General features: G+C 37.2%; 2 protein-coding genes across 2 annotated transcripts; one reads left to right on the top strand and one right to left on the bottom strand.

Moving 5' to 3' along the window:
* Positions 1-1523: 1523 nt before the first annotated feature.
* LOC122331519 (NACHT, LRR and PYD domains-containing protein 12-like) lies at positions 1524-6638 on the bottom strand. The gene is given in 9 exon segments (XM_043229003.1): positions 1524-2044; positions 2047-2526; positions 2611-2657; positions 2731-2904; positions 3675-3848; positions 3948-4121; positions 4228-4401; positions 4790-6236; positions 6239-6638. Coding segments are annotated over 9 exon segments (3129 nt in total). The 3' UTR covers positions 1524-1985.
* A 4859-nt stretch (positions 6639-11497) lies between these two features.
* LOC122331508 (interferon-induced very large GTPase 1-like) lies at positions 11498-24140 on the top strand. The gene is given in 8 exon segments (XM_043228940.1): positions 11498-11543; positions 13863-13969; positions 14080-14694; positions 17694-17761; positions 19073-19487; positions 19490-20081; positions 20083-23619; positions 23621-24140. Coding segments are annotated over 7 exon segments (5529 nt in total). The 5' UTR covers positions 11498-11543; positions 13863-13896; the 3' UTR covers positions 23850-24140.
* The last annotated feature ends 3761 nt before the right edge of the window (positions 24141-27901 follow it).

The raw sequence follows: 27901 nt of genomic DNA, 5'->3' as shown, positions 1-27901 counted from the left end.
AACATGGTTTGAAAGGATTTGGAGGGAACTTTGTGATCTCTCTTTAAATCACCCAATGCTGCTGTGTACAGAGGTCCTAAATAAGTTTAATAGCGGTCACAGGCTAAAACTTTAGGAATCGGTCTGTTGGTGGTTGAAGGTTGTACCAAATGTACAAAGGTTCTTCTTGCGCTTTAAGAGGTGTTCTTTACTACACCAATTCAGATTTTCTCCAAAAAGACAAAGCCGATGGTAGTTGTTGTAGTGATATCTTTCCAGTTGTGCTTTTTGTTTCTTCTATCCCACTTCTGCCATCATGTTATGTTTTATATGTGTTTGTATGTATATTAAATGACACGGACACCAGGGCTATAACAATGGGATTCAGATTATTTACTGAAATCAGCTGCTGATGACATCACATGGGTACAGGTGGTACAATCATTCAAAATACAGGACATAAAGACAACTGTCCTCCAACTAATATGCCCATAAAAGTCATTTGTCCAAATCCCCAAATATGATCCATCAGAGCATTTTCATGTTAATGTTTTGTACTCTTTTATTTGTGGTGTGATTCCAGTTTCTGGTAGATCAGTTGATAGGGAATTCTTTTATTTGATGATAAGTAATCATATGATTATAGAAAACACTATCTTAGAGAACAAACATTTTCATAAACTGTATATGCACTATAATTATGATTTCTGTAAGGGGGTGAATTTAGGAGTGGTGTTACTCATTCGTATGAACTACACCTAGTAAAACATACAAATTACCATGAGAACGGTGTAAAACGTCCACATGCTGCAATAAATAAAGCATGTTGATTGGTAATGACAGCCATATGTCATTTCATGACAACAATACAAACATGACACTAAAAATTTTAATTTTTATAAGGTGCTTGTACAAACGACCCCATGTTAGAGGACAGGCTCCATAAAGCACTATATTAATGCATATTTTTGTAGAGCAAAGTAAGCAGACAGTAAAGTGAATGTTATTGACTTCTATTAGTGAGAGCTGAGGCTCAGAGGCTGCTGTAAAGCAGAAAAGCAAGCATTTCAGAAGAATAGATGCTGATGAAGATTTTCACGTAAACAGTCAGCAGATGGAAGCTCCTGAAGGATTGGAAACAAAGTGAGATTGACTGTTCAGCAGCGATACCGTGAGTTTACAGAATTCGTTTAGTGGACTGAGAGTTAAATAGGTGCAGACAGATGTTGGGAAAATCTTCCTTGTTTCCTCCCAGGTTCAGGTCTGTCAATGATGAGACTTACTATTAAATTTAAAATCTTAAGTTTAATAAAGTCAGAATAATTGAGACTGAGCTCAGGATACAGAAAAACAGCATTAAAGGCAGGCAGGGCAGTCCTGTATGCTCACACTACATTTCACACAATATTTATATTCTTGTGCTTGGGTCTTCCTCCCACTCAGGGTGTCCTTCACAGAACCAGGTGCAGTTGTTTCTTTCGACTAGTAGATGAGCTCAGCAGTCTCCATATCTTGTTTCTGTAGATAAGACATTTTGCACAGCACATACACATAATATCAAAAGGAAAAACACAGAGCCTTTATGAGGCCTGGGCACAGTGCTTCTATTGAGTAAAACCTGTAAAACATAAATCCTTTAAAACATAAATCCCACACAGAAAAACAAAGCACACCATCAGGAGACTGATTCATTCTGTTCAATGACATTCATGATTGCTCATATTGTCATCAGTTCACATCGGTGACGCATAAGTTTATCAGGAAACAGATCAAATGATACTTTAGTTACATTTGATGATCAGTTTAATATATTAATAATATATTAATATCAAAGCAACTTTATTAATGTGAAAATTAAATATTTAGAACAGTATATGTGCCCGATTTAGATTTATAACTTATAGATGACAATGGAAAATGAATTAATGCTAATGTAACCATGTCAGGCCTGATTCAACTGTGTGCATGTGAACATTAGAAAGAGGACTGGCAAATATGGGTGTGTGTTATTTCATCTGACACAGAGAAACTGATGAATCATAATCAAGCCTGAATCCAGCGTAGAGGGTTCAGTGAATGTGGTGTTGAATGTGTGTAAGTGTGTGAGTGTGCGTGTGTCAGAGACGCTGTAGAAGGACAGAAAGCCAGCTGACATGTCCACATACACTCCTACTCTATTAGAGGATGAATGGATGTTGCCTATATCAGTGTAGTTATTACAGTGCCAGACCGTGAATCTGTTATCAGAACAGTACAGACTCCAGGATTTGTCTGTGGATCCGAACTTACAGTCATCTCTCTTTCCTTTCCTGTTGATTCCTTTAAACGTCACTGATATTTCAGCATCATCTCCACTCCATTCAGCCTCCCAGTAACAGCGTCCAGTCAGACTCTTAACACACAGGACCTGAGGAACATCATCAAATCTCTCTGGATGATCAGGATATGACGCCATGTGATCTTTCACATGGGTGACCTTCCTGTTCTCATTAGACAGAATGAGTTGTGTATTTGCCGTGTTTGGATCCAGTGTGAGATCGCAGGCATCTGAACACAAGAAGAGAGGAACCTTTATAGCAATGGAAAAAAATCACTGGACAAGTATGTGTGTGTGTGCATTTGTAGACCTACACTTTTGTAGTCCTGGTGTCATCCTGATCTCTCCTCCATGATCCACTCTATAAACACAATAATATAGATCTGCATCATTCACACAGATGTTCAGTATGTCAGTATTAGTGTTTTACATACTTGAGTATTTGCAGTGTATGGTTTGGATCCTGCAGTTTCTGGTTTAGAAGCTGGACTCCTGAATCTCCTGGGTGATTGTAGCTCAGATCCAGCTCTTTCAGGTGTGAGGGGTTTGATCTCAGAGCTGAAGACAAATAGCCACAGCCTTCTTCTGACACCATACAGCCAGATAACCTGCAGATGAATCGAAACGTCTCATCATATACAAACACACTCAAAAGTTGTGAATCTAAATTACATATTTCTCTATCCACATCAAAACACACTGGACTTTAAACATCAGCAATAATGTAACTCACTCAAGTATCAGCCCTAAATTAATTATCAGTGTGTGCGCAGGCTCATAGGTTGAGGGTGAACCAACACCACGGTAAGGTTATAAGGAGGTGTTTTTCCTCTCCGACAATACATTTAAATAGAAAGTCATGAAATAGTTATGTCACCTAGCAACATCCCAACATGAATGCTCGAAATAAATGATTTGTTATTGAAGCAGCTACATTCACAAATCACTATAATTTGAACAAAACATAATGTGTTTTCTCATGTGAGCTGTTTGGAGTAAATAACTGTTGTCTTACCTAATGCAGCAAAACAAAATATTTAAATGTTAATGGATTATATTGCCTATAAATCATAAAACAACACTCCCTTTATAATGAATAAAAAGTAATTCAGTAAATTCAAGTTCAACCACTGATATCACATAAATTATTTTACTAATGTCCTTGCACTTCTTTCTGAATTTGGAGACATTTCAGTTGTATTGCTATCCAAAGTCAGACAGCTCTCAGATTACATCAAAATATCTTTAAAAATATCTTAATTTTCATATTTGGGTTAACTAACCTTTTAAGACATTATTGATTATTGATTACAGCCATACAAAGAAATTTACTTCCAATTATTTTACCAAACCAATAAAATGAGTGTGAAAATCAGACCTCAGTATCTTCAGCTGACAATTTAGACTCTTCAGTCCATCAGAGAGCAGCTTCACTCCTGAATCCTGCAAGTCATTGTTACTCAGATCCAGCTCTCTTAAGGCAGAGTTTGAGAATTGAAGAGCTGATGACAAACTCTCACAACACTGAGCAGTGAAATTACAGCCAGCAAGACTAAAAGAGAACACACACAATAACAGTCAGATTATCTACAGACACACATCAAAATTATGACCAGCTGACTGTAAATTATTTCTTGTATGTTCTTAACACCTCAGTATCTGCAGCTGACAGTTTGGACTCTTCAGTCTATCAAAGAGCAGCTTTACTCCTGAATCCTGCAGGTCATTTTTACTCAGATCTAGTTCTTTTAGGACACAGTTTGAGGATTGAAGAAATGATGACAAAATCTTACAACACTGAGAAATGAGGTTACAATGAGAAAGACTGAAAGAGAGCAGAACATACCCATCAACAGTCAGATCATATACAAACACACATTAACATTATGACCAGCTGACTGAAAATGACATATTGTATCATTTTAAAATACCCCAGTTTCTCCAGATGACAGTTTGGACTCATCAGTCCATCAGTGAGCAGCTTAATTCTTGAGTCCTTCAGGTTATTGTTACTCAGATCCAGCTCTCTCAGTACAGAGTTTGAGAATTGAAGAACAGATGATAAACTCTCACAGCACTGTACGGTGAGATTACAGCCAGAAAAACTAGAAAAACGTAAAATAAAGTTGAAACCAATGATACAATAAAAGACATGTAAGATAGTTGGGTAAGGCGGAATAGACTTCCTGATAAAAGACCAAAACCAATGTTTATTGGTTGAATGTGCTAGCTGTCATATGAACATCAACTTGAGATAGTCACATATGTTATAACTAAATATAATGCAGAAACTTACAATTTCTGTAAAGCTGCTGTGCAACCATTTGCAGTGTAAAGACTGCTATACAAATAAACTTGAATTGAATTGAATGTTATGACCCCATAAAACTCTAAGCTTGCTATTTAGAAGAAAATCTCTAATGTATGAAATTAAACATTTTAAAGATGCTTTATTAAACATGACTCTTCATTTCTTAATGATGAAACACTCACAGAGCTTTTCTGCAGTTGATAACAGCTGGAATCAGTCTTCTTCTCCCCTCATATGATGTGTTGAATTTCATGAGGTCCAGCTCATCCAGTGTCTCCTCCGACATCTGAAGCATGTAGGAGATTGCTGAGCAGTGAGCAGGAGAGAGTCTCTCCCTTGAGTGTTTGTCTGATTTCACAAACTCCTGAATCTCTCTGGACAGAGTCTGATCTTTCACTTCCAGCAGACAGAGGAACAGACTGATAGATTGACTAGCAGAGAGATAATAAATACTACCAGGATCTTTGATCTTCTCTTTAATGTACTCTGTGGTTTTCTTGATGGTCTCTGAGCTGTTCTCTGTGTGTGGCAGTAGATCCTGTAAGAGTCTCTGATTGGACTCCAATGATACGCCTAGCAGAAACCGCAGGAACAAATCCAGGTGTCCATTCTTACTCTTCAGAGTTTTATCTACTGCTGATTTTAGTAGATCATCCATAGAGACTTGATCAAATCCATAAAATCTGAATTCATACAGTGACTTTGTGTTCCTTATTAAATAGCAGTAAAACACATAGAAAGCAGCAAGAAACTCTTGAACACTCAGATGAATGAAGCTGTAGACTTTCCTCTGATGAATCACAGACTCCTCCTTAAAGATCTCGTTGCAAATCCCAGAATACACTGAGGCATCAGTGATGTCTATGCCACTCTCAATCAGGTCCTCTTCATAGAACATCACATTGCCCTTCATCAGCTGTTTAAAAGCCACTTCAGCAAGTTTTACAGTCACTTCTCTGTTGTACTTCAGGAGCTTCTCTGGATCTCTTTCTTCATACTTCTGGTTCCTCATGTTGATCTGAATCAGCAGAAAGTAAATGTACATTTCAGTCAGAGTTTGAGGGATTTCTGCTCTCAGATCTTCTTCCAGGAGCTTCTGAAGCACAGTGGATGAGATCCAGCAGAAGACGGGGATGTGGCACATGATGTGGAGGCTTCTTGCTCTTCTGATGTGTGAGATGATTCTACTGGCTTGATGCTGGTCACTGATTCTCTTCCTGAAATATTCCTCCTTCTGAGGCTCAGTGAATCCCTGAATTTCTGTCAGACGGTTGATGTACTCGGGAGGGATCTGATTGGCTGCTGCTGGTCTGGAGGTGATCCAGATAAGAGCAGAAGGAAGCAGCTCTCCTCTGACAAGGTTTGAAATCAACACCCCTACTGATGAAGATTCATTCACATCACAAACTTTCTGAGCATCTGAAAACATCAGTGTGATTCTGCTTTCATCCAGACCATCAAAGATGAACACAACTTTACACTCCTCATAAATCTTTGGGTCCATATCTTGAAGTTCAGGATGAAAGTCCAGCAGAAGTCTGTGAAGACTGTACTGATGATCTCGGATCAAGTTCATCTCTCGAAATGGAAGCACAAACATGAAATCTACATCCTGATTGGCTTTTCCTCTGCCCAGTCCAGAATGAACTTCTGCACAGAGACGGTTTTTCCGATTCCAGCGATGCCTTTAGTAAGAACAACCTTGATTTGTAATTTCTCCTCAGATCCTGGTTCAGGTGAGGCTTTAAATATATCATTGCAGTAGATTGGAGTGTCTTGTGAGTGTTGGGTCCTGTTTTTTTTCTCCATCTGTAAAACCTCATGTTCTTCATTCACTCCTTCACTCTCTCCCTCTATGATGTAGAGCTGTGTGTAGATTCTGTTCAGGAGGGTTTCATTCTCCTGGAGTTTTGATCCTTCAAATAATCTTTCATACTTGTTCTTCATGCTGGTTTTGAGCTGGTCTTTGAGTCTCTGTAGTTCACCATCTACTGGTTGTGAAGCATCCGTGATCTGGATCTGTTTGATCATCTCTATAACCACTGCAAAATATATAGATATACACATATATATATATATACACATACATATATATATATATATATATACAGACATACATATACATATAATATATAATTTTAAAATTTAAAAATTTAAAATTTATAAAATATTTTCTTTGATTTGTGTGTTGTTAAGTCCCGCCTTCTTTGTGGGGAAATAAAATAAGGGTGTGAGTATCATTATAATACTGTGAAGTGTAAATAGTGTGTGTCTGTTCACACGAGCTGTTAAGTTTATTTTGTTGTTTAAGAGAGTGAAGAAGCCATTTTTCTTTTTCCATGGCCACCACGTACACAAGCGGTGATTTAGGCCTGTTCTAGAGTGAGTTGTGAGAGTGTGGTGGGCCCACACACACACTCTTTCCCTGCCAATGACGAGATATCTCACAATTAGGTTATAACTCTTGTAGTTATGTCATGGATAGATTAATAACCTGGCAATATGAATGGGTATGTGTGTGCGCTTGATCTGTATATAAATAGTGTATGTGTGTGTATATATAGGCCCATATGTAGCTGTTTGTAGCCTAAATGTATGTGTGTGTGTGTGTGTATGTATGTATGTTTTTGGTATCTGTTTTTCTGTTTACTGATTACAGTTTCAATTATATTATTATTTACAGGTAAAATAATATGATATCTGAATGTATTTTGCTTAAAATGCACTACTTTAATTCAAAAAAATCTTTGTTTTTGTCCAGATTTATTTTCATAAAAATATAATATATATATTTTTCTATTTGAAATCAGAGGCTTGGTTTTTTATTATGACATATAATATGGTCACATATGCATAGCAGAAACTATTCTGGACACCGTCCAATTTATCATCGAAAATGCTGGCGGTGGCTTTTTAAAAACACTTGCAGGGAAAGAGTTAATATCAGTTCGTACAGAGCTATAGAACTGAGTAATATTTTAAAATCTGAAGTGAATTACGCTGTATGCATAATTTATATATTTTTATATATAAGAAACTATAGAATATTTTATATTAAAATTTTCTGGCAAATAGCCTTAGGTTTTTTTAATCTTATTTTTTAGTTTAAGTTTTACAATAAATATTTTAACTGTTACTATGTAAAAAAAAAAAAAAAAAAAAAAAAAAAATATATATATATATATATATATATATATATATATATATATATATATATATATATAATAGATTATTTGTGTTTTCAAACCAGATGTCTCTGCTCTTTCTTCATACAGCATTCAGCGTGTATTTTCGGCTCTTCTTGTTTCACTGGATCACCTCTACATGTCTTTATACTCACCCTGGGTCAGGAACCACTGCTTCATCACTGAATTCAGGATAAACGTCCATTGATTTATTACTCCCAGAGACACACACAGCTGGGTTCCTTCTCCTGCATCAATTTCTCTCTGTTGTCCATAATGAGAAACTGATACAAGGCCTATGTATAGAAACACAGAAAACAGTGACAGTGTAGCAATGATGCCCAAAAGGCTTGCACACCATTTTAAACCTCCATTTTAGCCTCAATTAATCCAGCAGCACTGTTTTGCACACAAACAGGGTCGATTGAGCTGAAATTCACACTAGTGTTCACACCTATGCATTTAAACGACACTTGGATGCTAAATAGATCACAGATCTGCAAATGTCCTGTTCTGCATTTGCATACTTTTGTTTTACTGGTCTCCACCTCTCTGTACTCCTCCCCCTTAAAACATAAACTTCACTGTGCTAGGTTTTAGTTAGATTTTTTTCTTGGAGATTGCTTGACAATTTTTCTTACAGATTTCTTGAAGACTTCTTGCAGATGACTACAGCAACGAAATAAAAACGAGCTTTACCAAGAATCTCCTGGTCTCTTCTTAAAAAGAAGCTAAAAAAGTTCCCAACACTAGTATTGAAACTGGGAATTGATAAGCAGAATCAGAATGTTAAAGTTCAATAATAAGTTCAATGATACCCATCTCCATTACTGAAACACTTAATCAGAAATAAAGAAAATTTGCATACAGCAATATTCCCCATGGTTATACATGAATGGAAATAACTTTTTTAGAAGAGAGTACAGGTGGCAGGAGAGTGGAGAAGTCTCAGCAAAAGGTCCACGAGAAAGAAAATCTACAAACACAGAGACAGCCAACTCACGAGAGAACAACAGAAAGTGAAACGAGAGCTCCTAACCTTAACAATTTCTAACTAGGAGTCTTAGCTTAACAGTGATTCAGGACCAATCCTCACAATTTTTGTGAGGAGGCGGCGCTGAAACCATTGCTAGCTATGACAGAGGCATTTAACTCGTTTAGTTCTTCGGTTTCTTGAGTTTATTGTCTGGTGTTAGTTCATCAAACGATCCAAGCGTACACAGATCTAACAATAAACATGCAAATACATATACGATAAAACAGAAAATTAGAAGCAAATAACTTACTTTAAAGTGAGATCTGTGAAAGAGTCTCTAAATGTTCTCACCTACGAAGGTTTAACGTTTGCTTTCGATTTGAACTGTTTGGCAGTTGGCATACCAGTTCTACCTGTTCTTGCTTGCCAGAATTCACCTGACGCATGCAAATGTGTGGAAAAAGAGATTAGACTGAGGATACATTTGATATGTGTATGTGGAAAATACTTTGTTTTTAAACGACTAAAGACAAAAACAAAGCTTAGAGAATTAAGGAAAAACATTTTCCTCAAGTTTCCTCAGCCTTTTAAGTTAAGGTTTTTCTAACAGTAGTAAACAAAGATTTACTAAAATTAGCTAAATCCTATGGCCAGATTAATAAGAAGATAAATTCTTCAAACAGTGGTACAAGAGGATGTGGTTCATGAAACCTATGAGAAACCAAAGCAAAGTCGCTGTGACCTACATAGGACGTGGCCGACCAGGACTTCCAATCATTTTCAATTATTTCCTGATTGCATCACCAGGTGTTCCCAGATATATATACAAATACATTTCTGCAGATTAACTACCTTGCTCCTTCCCGCTAAACCACACCATGACATAACTTACCTACACTCCTCATACCATAAGTACATTAAAGATAATGCTTTAAATTAAAGATGTATGCATTTAGATGTATGCAGGCTCTCTGTTGTGGCAGCCTATCCCTGTCCAGCACCACTAGGGTCTCCCTTATGTGTTTATTATATATATATATATATATATATATATATATATATATATATATATATATATATATATATATATATATATATATTATTATTTTTTTTTTTTTTTTTTTTTTTGATGTTTTTATGATGTTGTATTGAAGTTATTTTGTAATTAGTAGAGAAACAATTTTTAGATTTCAAACTTGCTTTGCAAAAATAAACAAATTTCAGATCTATTTCTTATCTTTTATTTACACATTTCAACTTATAATCCAAAAACCCAATGCACAGATATTACTTTGCTTAATTTACAAAAACTTAAATACAAAAGTAATGTACAGAACAATTTCATTCATTACGTTTTAAAGTTTCCCAGTTGCCCCATTTCAAAGTGATTCTCAACCGAAGGCACAATTGGAGGAGATGGCCATGACAATTGGTGTCTAATTAGGCTTTGCTGTCTCTGCTTTTTGGGCCTAATGTTTCTCAGGGTGACAAAGCATGGGAAGTACTCATGGTCCTCAAGTCTGACAAACACTGCAATTTTCCTCCTATTTTGAGCCGAATTCTGGCTTGTGCTACTCTTTTTGAGTCTGGATGAATTTCAGCTTTGTTGTGTGTCGTTTGTCGTATATACATACATACATACACACACACACACACACACACACACACACACACATATATATATATATATATATATATATATATATATATATATATATATATATATTAACCTGTGCCCACAGCTCTTTTCATTTACTGTTGTTATATAAGTAAAAGGTTACGCACTCACAGAGATTGGATGAACCTCCTCTAAAGCCCTGGGTCATTGTGAGCAGCACTGGGAAGGTGGAGTGTGCCCATTTTACCTGCATGTACTAATGTAGGTGCTCTCATGTTTAAGTTGGTGGCAATACTTCAAATTCATGGTCTCTGATGTGCCAGAATACTGGCAAGATTCACCCAGAAGTAGGATGTAGGATCAACTACACCTCCTCAGTTGCACAAAGGAAGACATTAGACCAGCCGATAAATTCGCAGTCCACAGCAGAATCGGGCACAGAAACGGTAAACTCCTCCAGGTAATGGATCCTCCAGGTAAGGATCTTTGGTTGAATGGAAAGTCAAGGCCACAAGTTCTGGCACCAAAACTTAAGGGTTGCAGAGGTGCTCAAATAATAAAAAACATAGAAGACCGGAGCATTCGAATGAGGCCTTTTGAAGTTTGTGAAGGTCAAAAACTTCCGCAGGGAGACTTTTATGACTCTTTTATGTCTCTGATCATGGTCATTTGCTTATACACTGGATTGGGGGTTGATAGATACATCATAATCAAGCCGAAATTATACCAAAGACGATAAACAAGAACAACAACATATGCCCAGTGATCTGAAGGATATGTGTGTTGATTCAAAGAAAGGTTTTCCTGTGAATCAATTAGAGAAAGGTCCATTGTTGAGGACACTGAGTGCGTTTCTGAAGTCAAGAGTTGTTCTCTGTACTTACTATTAAGCAGTACACTTGTGTTATCAGATGATTGCTATAGAACCCAGAGGCCTGTTCTGACTTTCTGCACTGTTAGCTTAATATTAAATGTTATTTTCGAAATATAACAAATAGGCAGGTGTTCAAATGCTACAAGGTTTACAATCATAAAAGAAAACATTATCACATATATCATGTGACTTCGGCAAACACAGAGGGTTAAAGGTCACCAGAGAACTTTCGTTTGCTATTTTTGAAATCAGGAAATGGATGGAGAGAGATCTCCACAATCAGGTAGGTCTTTAGTTCTTAATACAACAATACAACGTAAAGATACAACTTTTTTTAAAAAAAATAAACATTGTGTAACGATAAATGCTGTGTATATTAAGCATTGTTTTATTTGAGGTACTTGACTGATTCACTGTTGATTCAGCACCATGACGTTAGCTGCTGGCTGATCCGATCCATGTTCATATTTGGGGATTCCTCATTCTTTAAAGCTTCAAATCTCTTCTCAAGCTGTATAGGGGTGGGAGAATACCAGTGTTTGCAGGCCTTGTCATAGCTGTATGTGGTGTAGAGGATACTACCACAGCAATATACGATATTCGTGACAATCAAAGTTGACCTGAAATGACTCCAGACTTGACTTGACGATAGAGACTTCTGAATATTTTAAAAGCAACTTGAGTCTTTTATCCCTAAATACTTATAGCCTAATACTTATATCCTCTAGTATTTTTATCTAAAGCCAAACGCGCTTTATTCAAGCCCTTAATTCAGTTTTTTCTCTGGACATGTACAAGTTCACGAGCTGTGGATGACTGGGTTATTTTATCAACAACAGAAACGCGGTGAGCGGCAAAATTATAGATTACTTTCACTAAAATACAGCAGAAAAAAATCTATGCTGGAAATATTATTTTTCTTACTTTCAATAACCTATGATTACTCTGACTAGCGATTCAAACTAGATGTGACAAGAAAATATTAGAAAAATTATGTATGCCTGTTTATAATTTGGATATTTGTTCTTAGATGGCTAGGATGGAATTTAAACTTTGAAACTTTCTTCTCTAAGCTTTGCTTAGAAGAAAATATAGAGGCTACATCTCTTGGAGTTTTTATAATCTGTGTCAAATATTTCTTTGTGTTATGGTAGGTCAAATTTATTATAGAATTTGATTACAGAAAAACATGGTAATAGATTAAATAGATAAGTAAAAGTCTGGATGTACATTAATCTTGCGTCATATCACCTCTTTTATTTACAGGTTATAGATTATATATTTTGTATGTAGTCTACAAAGCAGCTTTGTAAATATTTCAGTTCATAAGTATTCTATATTAGATTTTTAATAGCAAGCCATTAAATGACTTGAGACTGAACTCTGACTTCTGACCAAACACTCGAGACTTGACTCAGACTCCTTTTGTCCCCAAGCCAGCAGAGGGAGCTCTTACCTCTGGGTGATCTGCGATCACTCCCTCTGCTTCTACTTCCTGTCAGTGGACTATAAAGACTGTTGTAGGCCCCTCACCTGCGGGTTGCATTGTTCGCCTGTATTATTGTTAGATTGTTGTTCCCGAGTTTCCGAGTGTTTTCCGAGTTATAGATTCCTTGGTTTTGACCCTGCCTGTCTTCTGATTCTGTGATTGTTTGCTGCCTGACCCGACCTCTGCCTGTTTTTGGATTTTGTTGTTGCCTCGTCTCTGATACACCTGTTTGCCGTGATTTGACGCCTGCCTGCTTTGACCATGCCTTCGTTTAATAAAAGCCTGCAATTGGATCTGCACGCCTCAGACCCCTCATTCGTGACACCTTTAAACTTGACTCTGAGTTAAAGACTCGTCATTATGCTACATAAGATAAATTATGCTACAATAAGTAAGATTTATATTCTGCATTTGCTCACTTAAAACCACCATCGAGAGTGTTTATAAAAGCTTCCGATTCCCGTCTAATATGTGTTTTGGTCGGGTTTTAATTTTAGCGTTTGTGTCAGAAATGTTTCGTTTGAGTACTGTGCTGATCTGCTGAAGTAAAAAGTACAGAAATGGGGAGCAAAGCGCAGAGCTGTAAGCAAGAATGTCCAAACATTAGCAAAGCTGGAAACGATAATCCAACCACATAGGTGTGCCTAATACCTGTGTACTCATATAGTAATTAGATGTGGTATGTAACCACAGTGTACAAGTACACATGTGTAACAGGACATTGGTAACAAACCCTTTTCAATTTGTAACAACAGTACAAGAGTAATCAGAATAGTGCTGATGGGTAGATTTAAGTATGTGTAAAGTGGGAAGAGTTAGATAATACCATGGTAACGCATCAGGAACTGTCTACTTAATAGAAAGTGCAACATTTTTTACACCAAGCACAATTTATATGTAAAGCCTAACTGTGTGTGACATCAGTAATTTCTGTACCACTTTATTTACAAAAAAGTGCAGTTAATCCCGTTATACATTTGTACTTTATTTAAAAAGTGGACGCAGGACTGATTACTTTTGATAAAATGCAACAAGATTGGTCGTGTTAGCTTTAATCAAACGATATTGTGTGGTGCAATATTTGACCTGTTTAATATTTACTTTTCTTTCCAGTGATTCAATAACAGATTTATATCCAGATGATGCCATGGACACTTCCTTAGAGACAGACTGTGGCGCACTCGAACAGTGTGACTCCGATTCATCCGATAAAAGCCTAGGTAAAAAAAAAACCAAATGCAGTATTTACATTGCTGATTAAGACTTGTTCTTATGTCGCAGGGTTCTGATATCTTTAACGACAGACTTTTGGTGTTGTTGTTGTTTTTAGAAATCATAATTCCCAATCTAACCATTTTATCAACTGGAAACTCTTCAGCCATCCAGTTTGGACACAAGAACATTCTACTTGGAGAAAAACAACCGGATATTAAAAATGTAGAAATTCTCACAATTGTTCCTTTACAGAGGAAGATATCAGAACGTCACATCTCAGTAATCAACATGACTGGCTTACACGAGAACGAACTTAACCCGGTCGCTGTTAATCATGTCATCGGGCGACTAGTAAATGAAAATGAAATTCATGCCTTCATCTTTGTTGTGCGACTGGGCCAGTTAACAGACGCTGATAAAATGGGTCTTGATTGGCTGCAGAGAGTGTTTGGGGACAAAGTTATTCAGTTCGTCGTGATTCTTTTCACCTATGAGAGAGAAGAGGAGTGTGACACTCTAAAAGATGATATGAAGAGAAACCCTGTTCTGGAGCAGCTTCTAGAGAAATGTGGAGGAAGATATCACACGTGCAACAAATCTATGAACAACCAATCGGAGATGAGAGAACTGATGAAAAAGATTGATCACCTGTTTGATGAGAATAAACAGCAGCACTACACTGGAGAGATCTTCAACACTGCAATAAAACAGGAAGAAGAACTGAAAAATGGTATGTATCAAAAGTGCTAGTTTTTTCATGTTTCACGATATTGTTTGAGGTTGCCCTTCACTGTATTGTAGTGATTATATTCATTATTTTAATTAGAGAGAGTAGTGTGAAAAATGATGGCTCAGTTGCATGGCACTCTCATGCATTTATTAACAGTGCTAATGAACAAAGCACAGTAAATCATATACAGGTGCACACAAAATAAGCAGCATAAACCAAAACAGTAGCAATGAAACAACAAAACAGGAGAATAAAAGTTACAAATATATCCACAGCGTATCCACAATATACAAGGGTGTTGAGGGTTTAAAGCTGTCTGTCTGTGGGTGGTATAGGCTTTTTCTGAAGCATTGATGCTCAACCGCTGGATCAGCTGCCCCATAAGCCATAACTTGATGAGAAGCCACAACTTGAGTGCCTTCTGTCAAGATCTCCTCTGGTATTCCTACCCTGGAGAACAGTCGAGCAAGGGACACTGTGTGGAGACTGATTACCAAGATGTACCATATTGATATATTGCTTGAAATGCTCAAAAATTACATGGACAGTTTACAAGGGTGCTCTGCTGCCCTACAAAGACAAAGTGCAGTAACTACGCAGAAACTGAAACTGCCTTTTTTTTTTTTTATCAGCCAGTCAAACATGTTGCAGGTAGATTAGTGGCAATGCATTAATTTTAAGCCTTATTAGGATAAAAAAACCAAAAAAAACAAACATGACCACTGATGAGACCTTTGACCACTAAAATGCAAATACTGTACTCTGCCTTTGAATAACCTTACACAACTATAACACTATTGCGAAAGAAAACAGCAGTATCTACAAACTAAATGTGCTCATTCAGCTTTCTTGTTGCATTTCTTACTACATGTTGTTTTTAATAACTTTGTTTGCATGTTGTGAATGTTATAATTGCTTAGTAGTAAGCCTCAAGATAGTCTTATTGCAGTGCTCCTTTTCACCTAATAGTGTTTTCCTTCCTTATTTTACTTAACAATTTACTACACACAATTTCAACTTCAACTTTGCCTAGAGATGCAATACAGTAAAATAGGAAAATAAGCAACAGAATAAAGGATGTTCAAAATATCTGTACAGTACCACATCCTCTACATAATTTCTGCAGTTAAGTATAAGCATAAAAGGTTCTCAGAAAAAAATCAAAGTTGTAAAAAACAACCTGCGAACCAAAAAACTCAGTCACTTCACTGGCCTTCAGATTACTCCTCCTGTCTCTTTATTGATTACTTAGCAACGGATCTAACTTGATTACTTAGCGAAACACCAAACACCAAAACATACAAGTGAGAAGTACTGAGATTGATATTGATATTAGTTCTAAAAAGTACTTTTAGTGCAGAACAATTTATTTTCAAAACAATTTTAGGTTTCCCAGCAGCCCAATTTTCTCCAGAACTAAAAGAAGAGAAAAGACTTTGAATTAAAACATTTTAAGACAGGGCTGCAATCTTAAGGTTAGAAAATGTGACAGCAGCACATGCGTAAAAAAACACCCCAAAAATCATATACCTGGATTATCAAGTCTGCCTAAAACATTTGTGGACATATCTAGCGTGACAGCACTACAATAAAAATAAACAAATACTGAGTAAATTAAAAACACAATACTTACTTACAATAAGTGCTCATCAGCCACTTCACAGTGTCTTCACTGGCGCACAGAGATTTCTGGGATAGGGAAGGCTGAGAAGTGCCCATTTGATGTATCCTTTATTTGCCGGTGGATTGTGAATTGGGATTGAGTCTTTGTCTCATCATCGTGACACAGTCGGCCTTCCAATGGGTCCTTCACAAGATGTAGCCTAGGAATTGGGATGCAGCTATGGACTCACACAACTTCGATTAAGCAATTGCGCTTGCTTCATCATAGAGTGGTATGAATACACAGGGAAACAAGTTAACAAAGAGGAAGGAGCCGATTAAGTACTATGATGACAAATAGGAGTAACTAGGGCAATAAACATGGGGAACTTGGAAAACTCTAAAGAGTTGATTATAGACACTCCTAAAAAATCCAAGATGATAGTGGTGCTGAGATGGACAAGGGAAGGAACTGAGGCAGGTTGGTATAATGTAGACTGATGAGGACAGTCTGGCCAGAATACTAAGGCGGAGCAGACAGGGTGGTGGTGGAGTGGATGACCATGCCAAAGCAGATGACCACCACAGCAGATCAGATTATTTTTTTAATTTTCAAGCATCTTTATTTAACAAAAGACTAGTCACATCAAATTACCTTACATCAAAATGTTTTTACACAAAAAGTGCAAAATGTTTATGTTTAAAGTTTTATGTTAATGTTTAAAGTTTATCTTCAATGACAGAACACTAAGCACAAGACACAAGCTTCCATAGCTTTGTAAAAAATGTAATCAATTAAAAGGCCAGATTGGATGGGACCAAAGAACCCCAGAGCAGAAGATCACCACAGCAGGCAGAAACTGATGAAACCGTCAACGAGAGCGTGTACATGTTAGCTGTTGATGAGCTGAAAGTTCAAGGACTGAATCCAACACAGAAAGTAGGCCCTGGGGTAGACTCATCATCATCAATATTAATGGTGAGTCGGCCGATAATGGACATCAGTCTCGAATACCTGGGCACTGCCTTTCATGATGGCTGAAGACTCTGGCATGACGGCCATGATGTGATGAGGCTCTAAACTAGGGCTAGCAAACTCAAATGTGCTGAGATCAGAGGATTGGTGAACATCAGAACTGGACGTGAACATCCCAACTCAGATGTTGGGAATCACAGTCGATTACAGGTTGAGTAATGGTATTCACATAGTTTAACAATGTTTTATAGAGAAGAAATGAGGTGACAGGTAGGTGTGGTCTAACATTCTCCGTTGTATCACTGTTAATACATCAACTGTTAAAATAATAATCATTGAAGTACAAAAAATGTTTTCTAAACATTTAAAAAATTATACAAATTAATACATTTGAAGCATTTCCTTTCTGCTTTTTTTAAAGCAGAACCTGCAATACATGAAGAAACAATGGAAGACACTACAGCATCAGAGACTGGAGTAAAGCATGGGGTGAGTGCCTGAAGTACATATTTTACTGGTCAAAATGCTTTACAGGTCTGAACATAAAATGAAAACATGAAAGATTTGTTTCATTCTTGTATCATTCTTTCTTATCATATTCAATCAAAGAATAAAATTCTGAAAACCTCAATAGTGCTAATAAGAACATCTTTTGTTTTGAGGTTTGGGAGTCACCTAACTTCCTAAAACCTTCATATACTGCCTCATACCATACTGTTTGTCTCCTTCTCTAAAAATTCACAATGGATCCAACATTAGAGATACAGATAAACACTCACAAGAAACTCTCAAACAGTTCCCAAGCTTTATCCTTCGCATCAGCAACATCTATGAACCTAGATCATTATTCGCATAGTAGACTTGGAAAATGGAGAAAAGCTCTTTCTCCTTGTGAGCTTCTCCTCCAGCCCTCAACTCTCGATAACCCTCTCTAGCACTCTCGTAGAGTGTCTCCAAGAGCCAACGACAACATCAGAATCTAAACCACAGCTCACCTTCAGCATTCTCAAAAAATTCAAAGGTACCCAATTCCATCTTGCAGATAACAAGTGAGATTATTCCAAGTATTCCACAGCCTCAGACAGTCTAGAACCCCTAGGAACACTACCTCTACCTCTAGACTCCTTCAACCTTTAATTCCATGCCAAGGAGCTGGCCTCACCATAAACTGGGCCCTGAATGTGCTGTCCACTACAGTGGTATGGGCTATGATGAGCAAAGCTCCTAAGTGAATGATGATGGGCTATGATGAGCGAAGCTCCTGCTAAGTGAATGAGTTTGATGGCATAGTTCATAGTAGTGTATTGCACGAAGTATTCTGGGATGATGCTGTTTATGCTTGAAATGTGAGTGCCATGAGTAGAAGATAAGTTGATTCCTATAGATAAATTATTCCTATAGGGCTGATTTGTATGATGGAAAAAGGATCCTAGTAGCTTGCCAACTGCAGGTGCTGGCCATATAATTAGAATATCATCAAAAGTTTATTTCACTAATTCCATTCAAAAAGTGAAACGTGTATATTATATTCATTCATTACACACAGACTTATATATTTCAAAAGTTTATTTCTTTTCATTTTGATGATTATAACTGACAACTAATGAAAATCCCAAAGTCAGATATAAAATAGGTAATGTTTTAGCATGTAAAATGTCTAAGGTTATGACTGTTCCCTAATAGAAGTTTACGGTGCTATAGTTTACTAGTGCTGTACAAACCTGGAAATTTGAGTAGCTTTAGTTTACTGTTTAGTTCTTTAAACCATTGATTAATGCAAATTTTATTTATATTTTTTAGGGAAAAAAGAAGGCCTTTGGAACAGACGTCAGACAAGATCAATGCCTAAATCAGAAAGAAACTGAAAAAATTAACAATCTATTTCAAAGACTTTACCTTAAAGGCAGGCACAACAATAAACTAAGAACTGCAGATGTTTTTCAGTTAACTGCACATTCATTACAATCCCATGAATATTGTGCTGAGGAGGAGCTGGTTCAGACTTTCATACAAAAACTACTGATGATGGATTACAGAGCAAGATACATTAATGTTAACGAGGCTAATGAAGCATGCAAATCACAACAAAGAAACAATGACTCATCTAAAGATGAGAGTGATATTTTCCAAGAAATGTCTTTTTCTAACACAACAAGTCAGTCAGACCACGTTCACCCAATGGATGTTCAGATGGCTGTGTTTCATTGTGCTGATGGTTTCTGAAGCAGCTGATGGTGACTAAACTGTCCCAATGTCAGTATGCTCTGCCTCTGCTTGTTCCTGAACTATTCACACAACAGATTGAGTTTCCTCTCTGGACATTTAGACAAATCAGCAAGAGCTGGAAGATGAGAAACACATATAATGAAATCATCAGTCAAATTAAACCAATCTACAAGGCACAAACTCCAATGGTGTCTTTCTTTAGATTTGGCTCTGTGTCTTCATCCAAGTCTCAGCTGATGAACAGTCTGATCAATGAAAAACACAACACATTCTTCCACAGAAACTGCTCAGGCAGCAGCAGAACCAGAGTCCTGATGGATGGAGTGGTGGAGATCGCCTGGTACTGTCCTTCTGGAAAAAACACTGATAAATTCACTAACTGTGTTGCGTTCTGTAATCTACACGGTGATGCAGGAGACCACGAGAAACAGCTGCAGATACTCACTGAAACGAGCTCAGTCAATGTTGTTCTTTTACCACAATTGGACAGGAATGACAAAAATGCTACAATAATCCAAAACCTGTACAGGGACAGGAAGCCACTTATTTGTCTTTTTACAGAGGATGAATCTTCTGTCATTGAGACAAAAACGGAAATTTAAAATTGGTTTGAAAGATAGAAATCAGTCAAATGTATCTAAAGAACTCAGGAGAGCTATAGTTCGTTGTCTCTCGTATGCAGAACAAGACTCAAATTTCAGTCTTGAAAATGTGTCCAAACATTCAGATATACTCAGAGTTGATGAAGAAGATGATGATGGCTGCAAGACAGGAAGAGAAGCGGCACAGCAGATGATATCTTTACTGGAGAATAAACATCTGACAGAAATCAAAGAATCATTTCTGCCTCATCAGGGAAAACTGTGGCATCAGTGGAGTCAGAAGAACAAAGAACTACATCGACCTCAAGCAAAAGAGTTGGAAATGGACATAAGCCTAAAACAAGCAAACTTGAGGAAAATACGTGAGCAGCAGCATGCAGTTAACACACATATTTTTATGCAGTCATTTATTAATGAAATCCACTTGCATGCTGAGAATAAGATTTATTTTCTTAAATGGCTTGGAATCTTCCTGGATGAATATATCTCTAAGGATATTTCTGCTCTTCATCAAAAATATGATGAACAGTGGTCAACAGTTGTAAAACTAAAAGAAAACAATGAAAAATCTGAGAAATTGACAGCTGAACAAACTAAACTTGAGAAAATTTCTGAGGAACTACAAACAGCTACCTTTGGTTTGGAGCACATCATGAGGGAGATTGGTCAGATCTATGAATCATGTTCATCTTTGAAGAAGAACAAGAAAGACCTACAGTTTAACTTCTCTTCTCTCCCGAGTCTTGCAGCAGAGATGATGATATCTGGATTTCCACTGGAGCTGATGGATGGAGACGCTGCACATGTTCCTGTGATCTGGATCTCAGCTGTTTTAGATCTACTCATCCAGAAACTGGGAGACCAGAGAGTCTTTGTGCTGTCAGTTTTAGGGATCCAGAGCTCTGGGAAATCGACCATGCTGAATGCCATGTTTGGATTCCAGTTTGCTGTCAGTGCTGGCAGATGCACCAGAGGAGCTTTCATGCAGCTGGTCAGAGTTTCAGACGAGATGAGAACACAGATGAACTTTGACTATATTCTGGTTGTTGATACCGAGGGTCTTCATGCTCTGGAGCTAGCTGGAAGATCAACAAGACATCATGACAATGAATTGGCCACTTTTGTTGTTGGTGTTGGGAATCTGACACTGATCAACATTTTTGGTGAAAACCAAACTGAGATGCAGGACATTCTTCAGATTGTTGTTCAGGCCTTTCTGAGGATGAAGAAGGTCAAACTGAATCCCAGCTGCATGTTTGTACATCAGAATGTTTCAGATGTCACAGCTATAGAGAAGAACATGGAGGGAAGGAGACGACTGCAGAAGACGCTGGATGAGATGACAAAACTCGCTGCTGAAGAGGAAGTCTGTGATGCAGAGTATTTCAGTGATGTCATTAAATTTGATGTACGAAATGATGTGAAGTATTTTTCTCATCTCTGGGAGGGCAGCCCTCCCATGGCACCACCACACCCTTCATATTGTGAGAATGTTCAAGAACTAAAGAAAACTATTATGTCTCATGCTTCAAAATCAGATGAAATGATGCTGGCACATTTAAAGGTTCGTATTAGAGATCTCTGGGAGGCTTTACTGAAAGAAAGATTTGTCTTCAGCTTCAGAAATTCTCTTGAAGTTGCAGCCTACAGGAAACTTGAGACCGAATACAGCAAGTGGTCCTGGAGGCTTCGCAGTGCCATGCTGGAAACTGAGAACAAACTACACAACAAAATAGAAAATGAAGCAATTTATGAGGTCGAGGAAAATGATCTTCAAAAAGAGCTTAAGGAGACAAGTGAAGATGTGAAAATATTAATGTCTGAAATCTTTGATAAAGACAAAGATAAAGATATACTGATTCAGTGGAAGACATCATTTGAAATCAAAATTAAAGAGCTTCAGGAAAACATTGTGAGAGAAACAAAGAGGAAATTAAATGAAATTCTTCAACAACGAGACCTTAAGAAAAAGATTGATGACCAGAGGACACATCATGAAAACACTCTCTATGAAAAGAGCAAAGAGCTTGCCTTAAAACTCAAAGACAAAGCAAAAGATGAAGAAACACTAAAGGAAGAGTTTGATTTGTTTTGGGAACAGTGTGTGAATATGATCATCAGAGACACTCACACCTCAAGCAAAGACACTGACATATTAAGAGATGTAAGAGAGATCCTCAATGACATCTATCAGGGACATCTGCCTGTGGACCACTGGAAAGAAGGAAATGAGTACAATATTTTTACTGTGTTGAGTTATTCTGAATATGTTATTTTCAAAAGGTCCACAAAAAGAGAGATCAGAGAGGCTGTAAAAACAGTAAAAGAATCATACAGACATGCTTTGTTGCCAGAGGAAGAAACTGAAATAAAAGCGTTAGTAACAGATGTCGCTCAGCAGACAAACAGAATGATCACGTCCTTTAATATTTCAAAAATGGGCTACAACATAAGCTGCATTCAACAACTCACAGATTACATCAAGACAAGAGTTACAGAGCATCAGGAAGGACCAGTGAAATATGTTTTCAAGAATGAATTCTTCATTGATTTGGCTTATTCCATCTGTGAGAGAGCAAACAAGACAATCACTGACCAACACAGACTGTTCCGGGACACCAATGACCCAGTACTTTATTTGGAGAGGAAGAGAGAAGAATATTATGGCATTTTTCGGAAATACTGCCATGGTGCAACATCAGCTGCTATTTTTGGTGAGATCATCTGTCAGAAACTTAAAGAGCCCACTGAGCAAAGTGTCTACAAGAAGACTGCCAGAGATTTGGCAGGTGAAATGAGATCAAACTGTGAATCACTGAATGGAAACAGATCAAATCTTGAAAAACACATCTTGAAGACACTGGCAGAAGAGGAGGATTTTGACCAATACATGAAATACATTAATAGTCCCAAAGATCACTTTAAGACTTTCATTAGAGATGAAGTCAGTCAGTACACCACTGATAAGTTCAGTGTCAGTGTTTCACCCAAGATGAATGAGAACATTAAACTCCTGCAGCAGAAGATCATGAAAGCAGCTCATGAAGCTACTGAATATGTTCAAATAAATACAGGAGATGTTGGTTTGTGGTTGAAGTTTTTTACACAGCAGCTCTCAGATGTGGTTGTATTCTCTGTAAAAGACCTCAGTGGAGTGAATCATGAAGATGTTGATGATTTCAACCTTCTAGAAGATGTGATAAAAAAAGAACTCCCTACTATAATGTCTGACATAAGCAGAGAGTTCAAAACTAATGCATTTGATGAAAAACTGGACCTCAAGTTGAGGCCAAGTGAGCTTCTGATTGATCACCTCTGTCAGTGCTGTTGGGTTCAGTGTCCGTTCTGTAAAGCCATCTGCACCAACACCATAGAAAACCATGATGAAGATCACAGTGTTTCTTTTCATCGTATTATTGGACTAAGTGGAATACATTACTTCAACACAGAAAACCTGTCTACTCATATCTGCACATCAGCAGTAGCAAATAGCAATCTATATTTTTATCCCAATGACTCCTGATAAAGTCCCCTGGAGAGAATACAGAAGAGCAGGAGAAGATTATGCAAAGTGGAGCATTACCTCTGACCTCTCTGAACTGCCTTACTGGAAGTGGTTTGTGTGCAAGTTCCAGAAAGATCTGGAAAAATACTACAATAAAACATTTGTGGGACAGGGTGAGATTCCAGATGAATGGAGAAAATACACAAAACAGGAAGCTTTTGAGAGTTTGGATAAATACATCTGAACAAATAAATAGTAAGGACACACCAAACCACGTCTTAGATGTAAACAGAGTTCTTTCGATTTTTATTTTTAGCTTGTGAGAAAATGTGATTATTTTGCACTATTTTAATTTTCTGGGTTTAAAATCTAAATTGTAATAACATCACAGTATGTGATATTATCAAGCATTATTGCAAATTGATGATGTTTTCTTGACTCATAATTATTTATGATATTGCATTTATGATTTTTGATTTTCTCCACTTTACAGGTTACACCATACAATTTCATATAAATAAATACTTTATAAATACACTATAATTACTTAATTATTCATGAAAGAACATGGCGATTTCTTCTGACACTATGTCTATGTCTTGATTGAATTTCAGCATGTCATGATTTGTCTTCCATAGACATATTTAGGTTTCTGACTCTTAACACAGTCAATCTGAACTGTTAGTATAACCTGTCAAGCTCCTTACGTATAACTGATCAAACAACTTTAACACTTCAAGTCTTTTACTCAACATCAAGAAAAATTTGCCCTACCTAGCTGTCACTTTAAATAATTTATGAAACAGAACTTTATTTGTAAAGTTAACCCATGCTTCTGGTACTTGAGGAAAAAGTTTAAAACTCAATCCTTGAACACACTCTTCATCAATTAATGGAAGTCATACTCTCTATACACTAGCTTGAACTGAATTGAGTTGGCCCAGAACTAAATTCAACTAAATTTTTACTGATTTTGACCTTAGTTGTACAACTGAACCAGTAACATTACTACACTCTTGTTAGTTGTCTCCCAAACTGTATAGTGTAGCAGTGGTGACTTTATTGCCTAGGCAGCTCATTCTCATGAATTGGAAGTCCATGTATTCAGATTTTTGACTTAAGCATGCTCTTAAAATTTGATCTGTTTCTGTATAATATTTCTACCTGACATAGTTTTTTTTATTATTATGTGAATATGTATCTTCTTTCTTTGTATTTTGTCACTGTTGCTATTTCAATGTCTTATGATGGCTACTTGAAATTTTTAATAGTAGTACTATAAAACAATTCTAGCTATCATGTGATAATTCAGTCAATGCATTATGTACTAGTTATTTTTTAGTTAAATTTTAATTTTATGACATACCAACTGAAAGGTCTGTCTTCTTTCAAGAGAGATATGTAAAAGAAAATATTTTAACAAAAGATAAACAATGCAGAGTTTTTTTTAATTATATGTATTTGAGGTATCTCCACTGCTTCTGAAAATGTACTATGAGGCAATGGAGAAAGAAGAGCTACCTCTACATCTATGCAGGCTTTACATTTTACATTTTTTTGGGGTCATTACACAATGTGTAAATAAAGTTTTCATCTGGAAGAAATGGACAGAGAATGGTATTTTGAAGTTCACACTTTGAAATAATTTAACAAGTTAACCCAAACCTTTTGCTTTAACAAAATTAAATTTTGGAGTTATTTACTGCTTAGACATGCTTTATGTGGGACTTTCTGGGCGAGCAGTCATTCTAGAAAAGGACAATATTTTGTCTGTAATTCTAACAGCATATGGTAGAGGACATGAAGTTTCAGTATATCATAGATGGTTAATTTGTTGTTAGGTTGTAGTTTCCATTTTGACTTTGCACGTTTTGAATTGCACATTTAGTGATGAATATTGCATTAAATACAAATTACCCAAAATTGTAAAGTAATGTCAAAAATTTTCGATTTATTAGACCCCAAAACTCTACTGAATGCTGGCAATCTGAAATTAATCCTAAGGAGTGAGAGATCCAAACCTTAGGGATCAGTCTTTAAGTGGGCGAGAGGGCAGAAACGTCTCTGGGTTACGCACTATGTAACCCTAGTTCTCGGAGAAAACAAGATGCTTCATCATGACCATTTTCTGAATCACATGTGTAATCAGTCCAATGGATGGGTAACGCAGAGACCAGGAAGCATAAAAGCATGTGTGGTGGAACCGGCTTCAGCTTCTAGGAATGAAGCAAGAGCTCGCAGGGATTCCAGTAGTGCGACACTGAGATGCAACGTATTGTTCCCTTAAGGGAACTAGGGTTACATACTGAAACCTGGAGGTGTTCTCTTTCAGGAACTCAAGCTGCATCGGGAAACACTATGGGAACAATAGGCCCACACTACCAGACTTACAAATACCTGCCTATTGTGGAAGAGTACAGCTAGAACGAGAGAAAAAGGCCCTGGCCACCAAGGAGAGTGGAGTTTAATTCAAATTTGATACTGTTCAGTGCTTTGATACAATCTATATTGTTAAAAGCACTATATAAATAAAAAAGCAATTTGAGCATCCTGAACTAGGAAGTATGATCACATTAGCCCTGTTCTGTCAACACTGCACTGGCTCCCTATCAAACATCGGATAGATTTTAAAATCTTATTAATTACCTATAAAGCCCTGAATGGTTTAGCTCCTCAATACTTGAGCGAGCTCTTATCACATTATAGTCCTGCCCGTCCGCTGCGTTCCCAAAACTCTGGCCATTTGATAATACCTAGAATATCAAAATCAACTGTGGGCGGCAGATCCTTTCCTATCTAACACATAAAATCTGGAACAATCTCCCTAACTCTGTTCGGGAAGCAGACACACTCTGCCAGTTTAAATCTAGATTAAAGATGCATCTTTTAGCTTGGCCTACACATAACACACCAACACACTTTTTATTATTCAAATCCGTTAAAGGATTTTTAGGCTGCATTAATTACATCAGCTGGAACCGGGAACACTATTTCCTACAATACGATGTACTTGTGACATCGTAAAAAGAATGGCATCTACGCTAATATTAGTCCTGTCTCTTTCTCAATCTGTTTTCACAGTTCGTATCCAGATTAGATGGTGGATCAGCACCCAGAGATTATGTTCATCAGAGACCAGAACACCTAGATGCGCCCCCTGGGCCAATCACCAGATCCTGATGCGCACACACACAGACACACACACTGAAAGTTAAGTGCTGGGCGTCCGGTCAGAGGAGAAATGGCCCCAACTGAGTCTTGTTTCTCCCAAGGTTTTTTTTTTCTCCATTCTGTATGGATGGGGTTTTGTTTCCTTGCCGCTGTCACCTCTGGCTTGCTTTGTTGGGGACACTTAACTTCTAGTGATTATTGTTGAATTGATTACAGAGACCGCTCTCTGCATTTAATAACATTGTTCACTCTGCGTCATTATACATCCCTGTCATTATATTCTTCCGCCTTATACTGTACAGTGCTTTGATGCAACCTGTGTTGTTAAAAGCGCTATATAAATAAAAATGATTGATTGATTGATTGATTGATTGATTGATTCACACACCATGGAGAAAACGTGTAACTAGGGGGTGTCTGCCCATTGCAAGGCCACCGAGAGGGGCGTAGTAGGCTGCAATATTTGGCAGGTAGTCCTTTAGGCTGGGGTGGGTCAATGTACCAACTGGGCAATTAACTGGTTCGAGCTGCTGAAAAACCTTCATTGCAAGGCATACAGTTTCCTTGTAAAGGCAGGTCTGGACAGGAGGATGGTTTTAACAACCACGATGTATTGACTGCCATTTGTATAAACAGTTTTACTACAAATACCAGGGATAAACTATAATAAGTGTACCAACCACGGTTGATCTTCTTAAGTCTTGGCAAGGTGTACAAAGGTAGATCTCCAAGAATTCAGTGCTGAACCCAGAGAAATCCTTCAACTCCCAAGTTTTCATCAAATTTTAGGAGCGAGGAGTTGGGGTGGAGGAGGGATGCTGGAAAAATGTTGTGGGAAAGAGGTATGTGGGCTGGATATATTTAGTATTTTGCTAATCGAGATCTCTGAATATGTTCCCCCAGTGATAAATTAGTTAATTGTTAACAAAGTTAGTTATCACAATTCATTATTTGTTAATACATATTTTTCCTCATTTATATAAAAATATTTTTTCACTTATTACTAAAGTAGCAGTAACCTAAATTGAGATATATTTAATCTTTTGATAATGTGTTACAAGTTTTGTAATAATCAAGTTGCTGATTGTGGCAAATTTGCAGTTAACCCCTTCAGCTCTGCATCAT

The sequence above is a fragment of the Puntigrus tetrazona genome, unplaced genomic scaffold, assembly GCF_018831695.1.
Source record: "Puntigrus tetrazona isolate hp1 unplaced genomic scaffold, ASM1883169v1 S000000001, whole genome shotgun sequence".
NCBI lineage: Eukaryota > Metazoa > Chordata > Actinopteri > Cypriniformes > Cyprinidae > Puntigrus > Puntigrus tetrazona.
The sequence above is the reverse complement of the archived record's forward strand: the minus strand, read 5'-3'. Positions and strand labels throughout refer to the sequence as shown.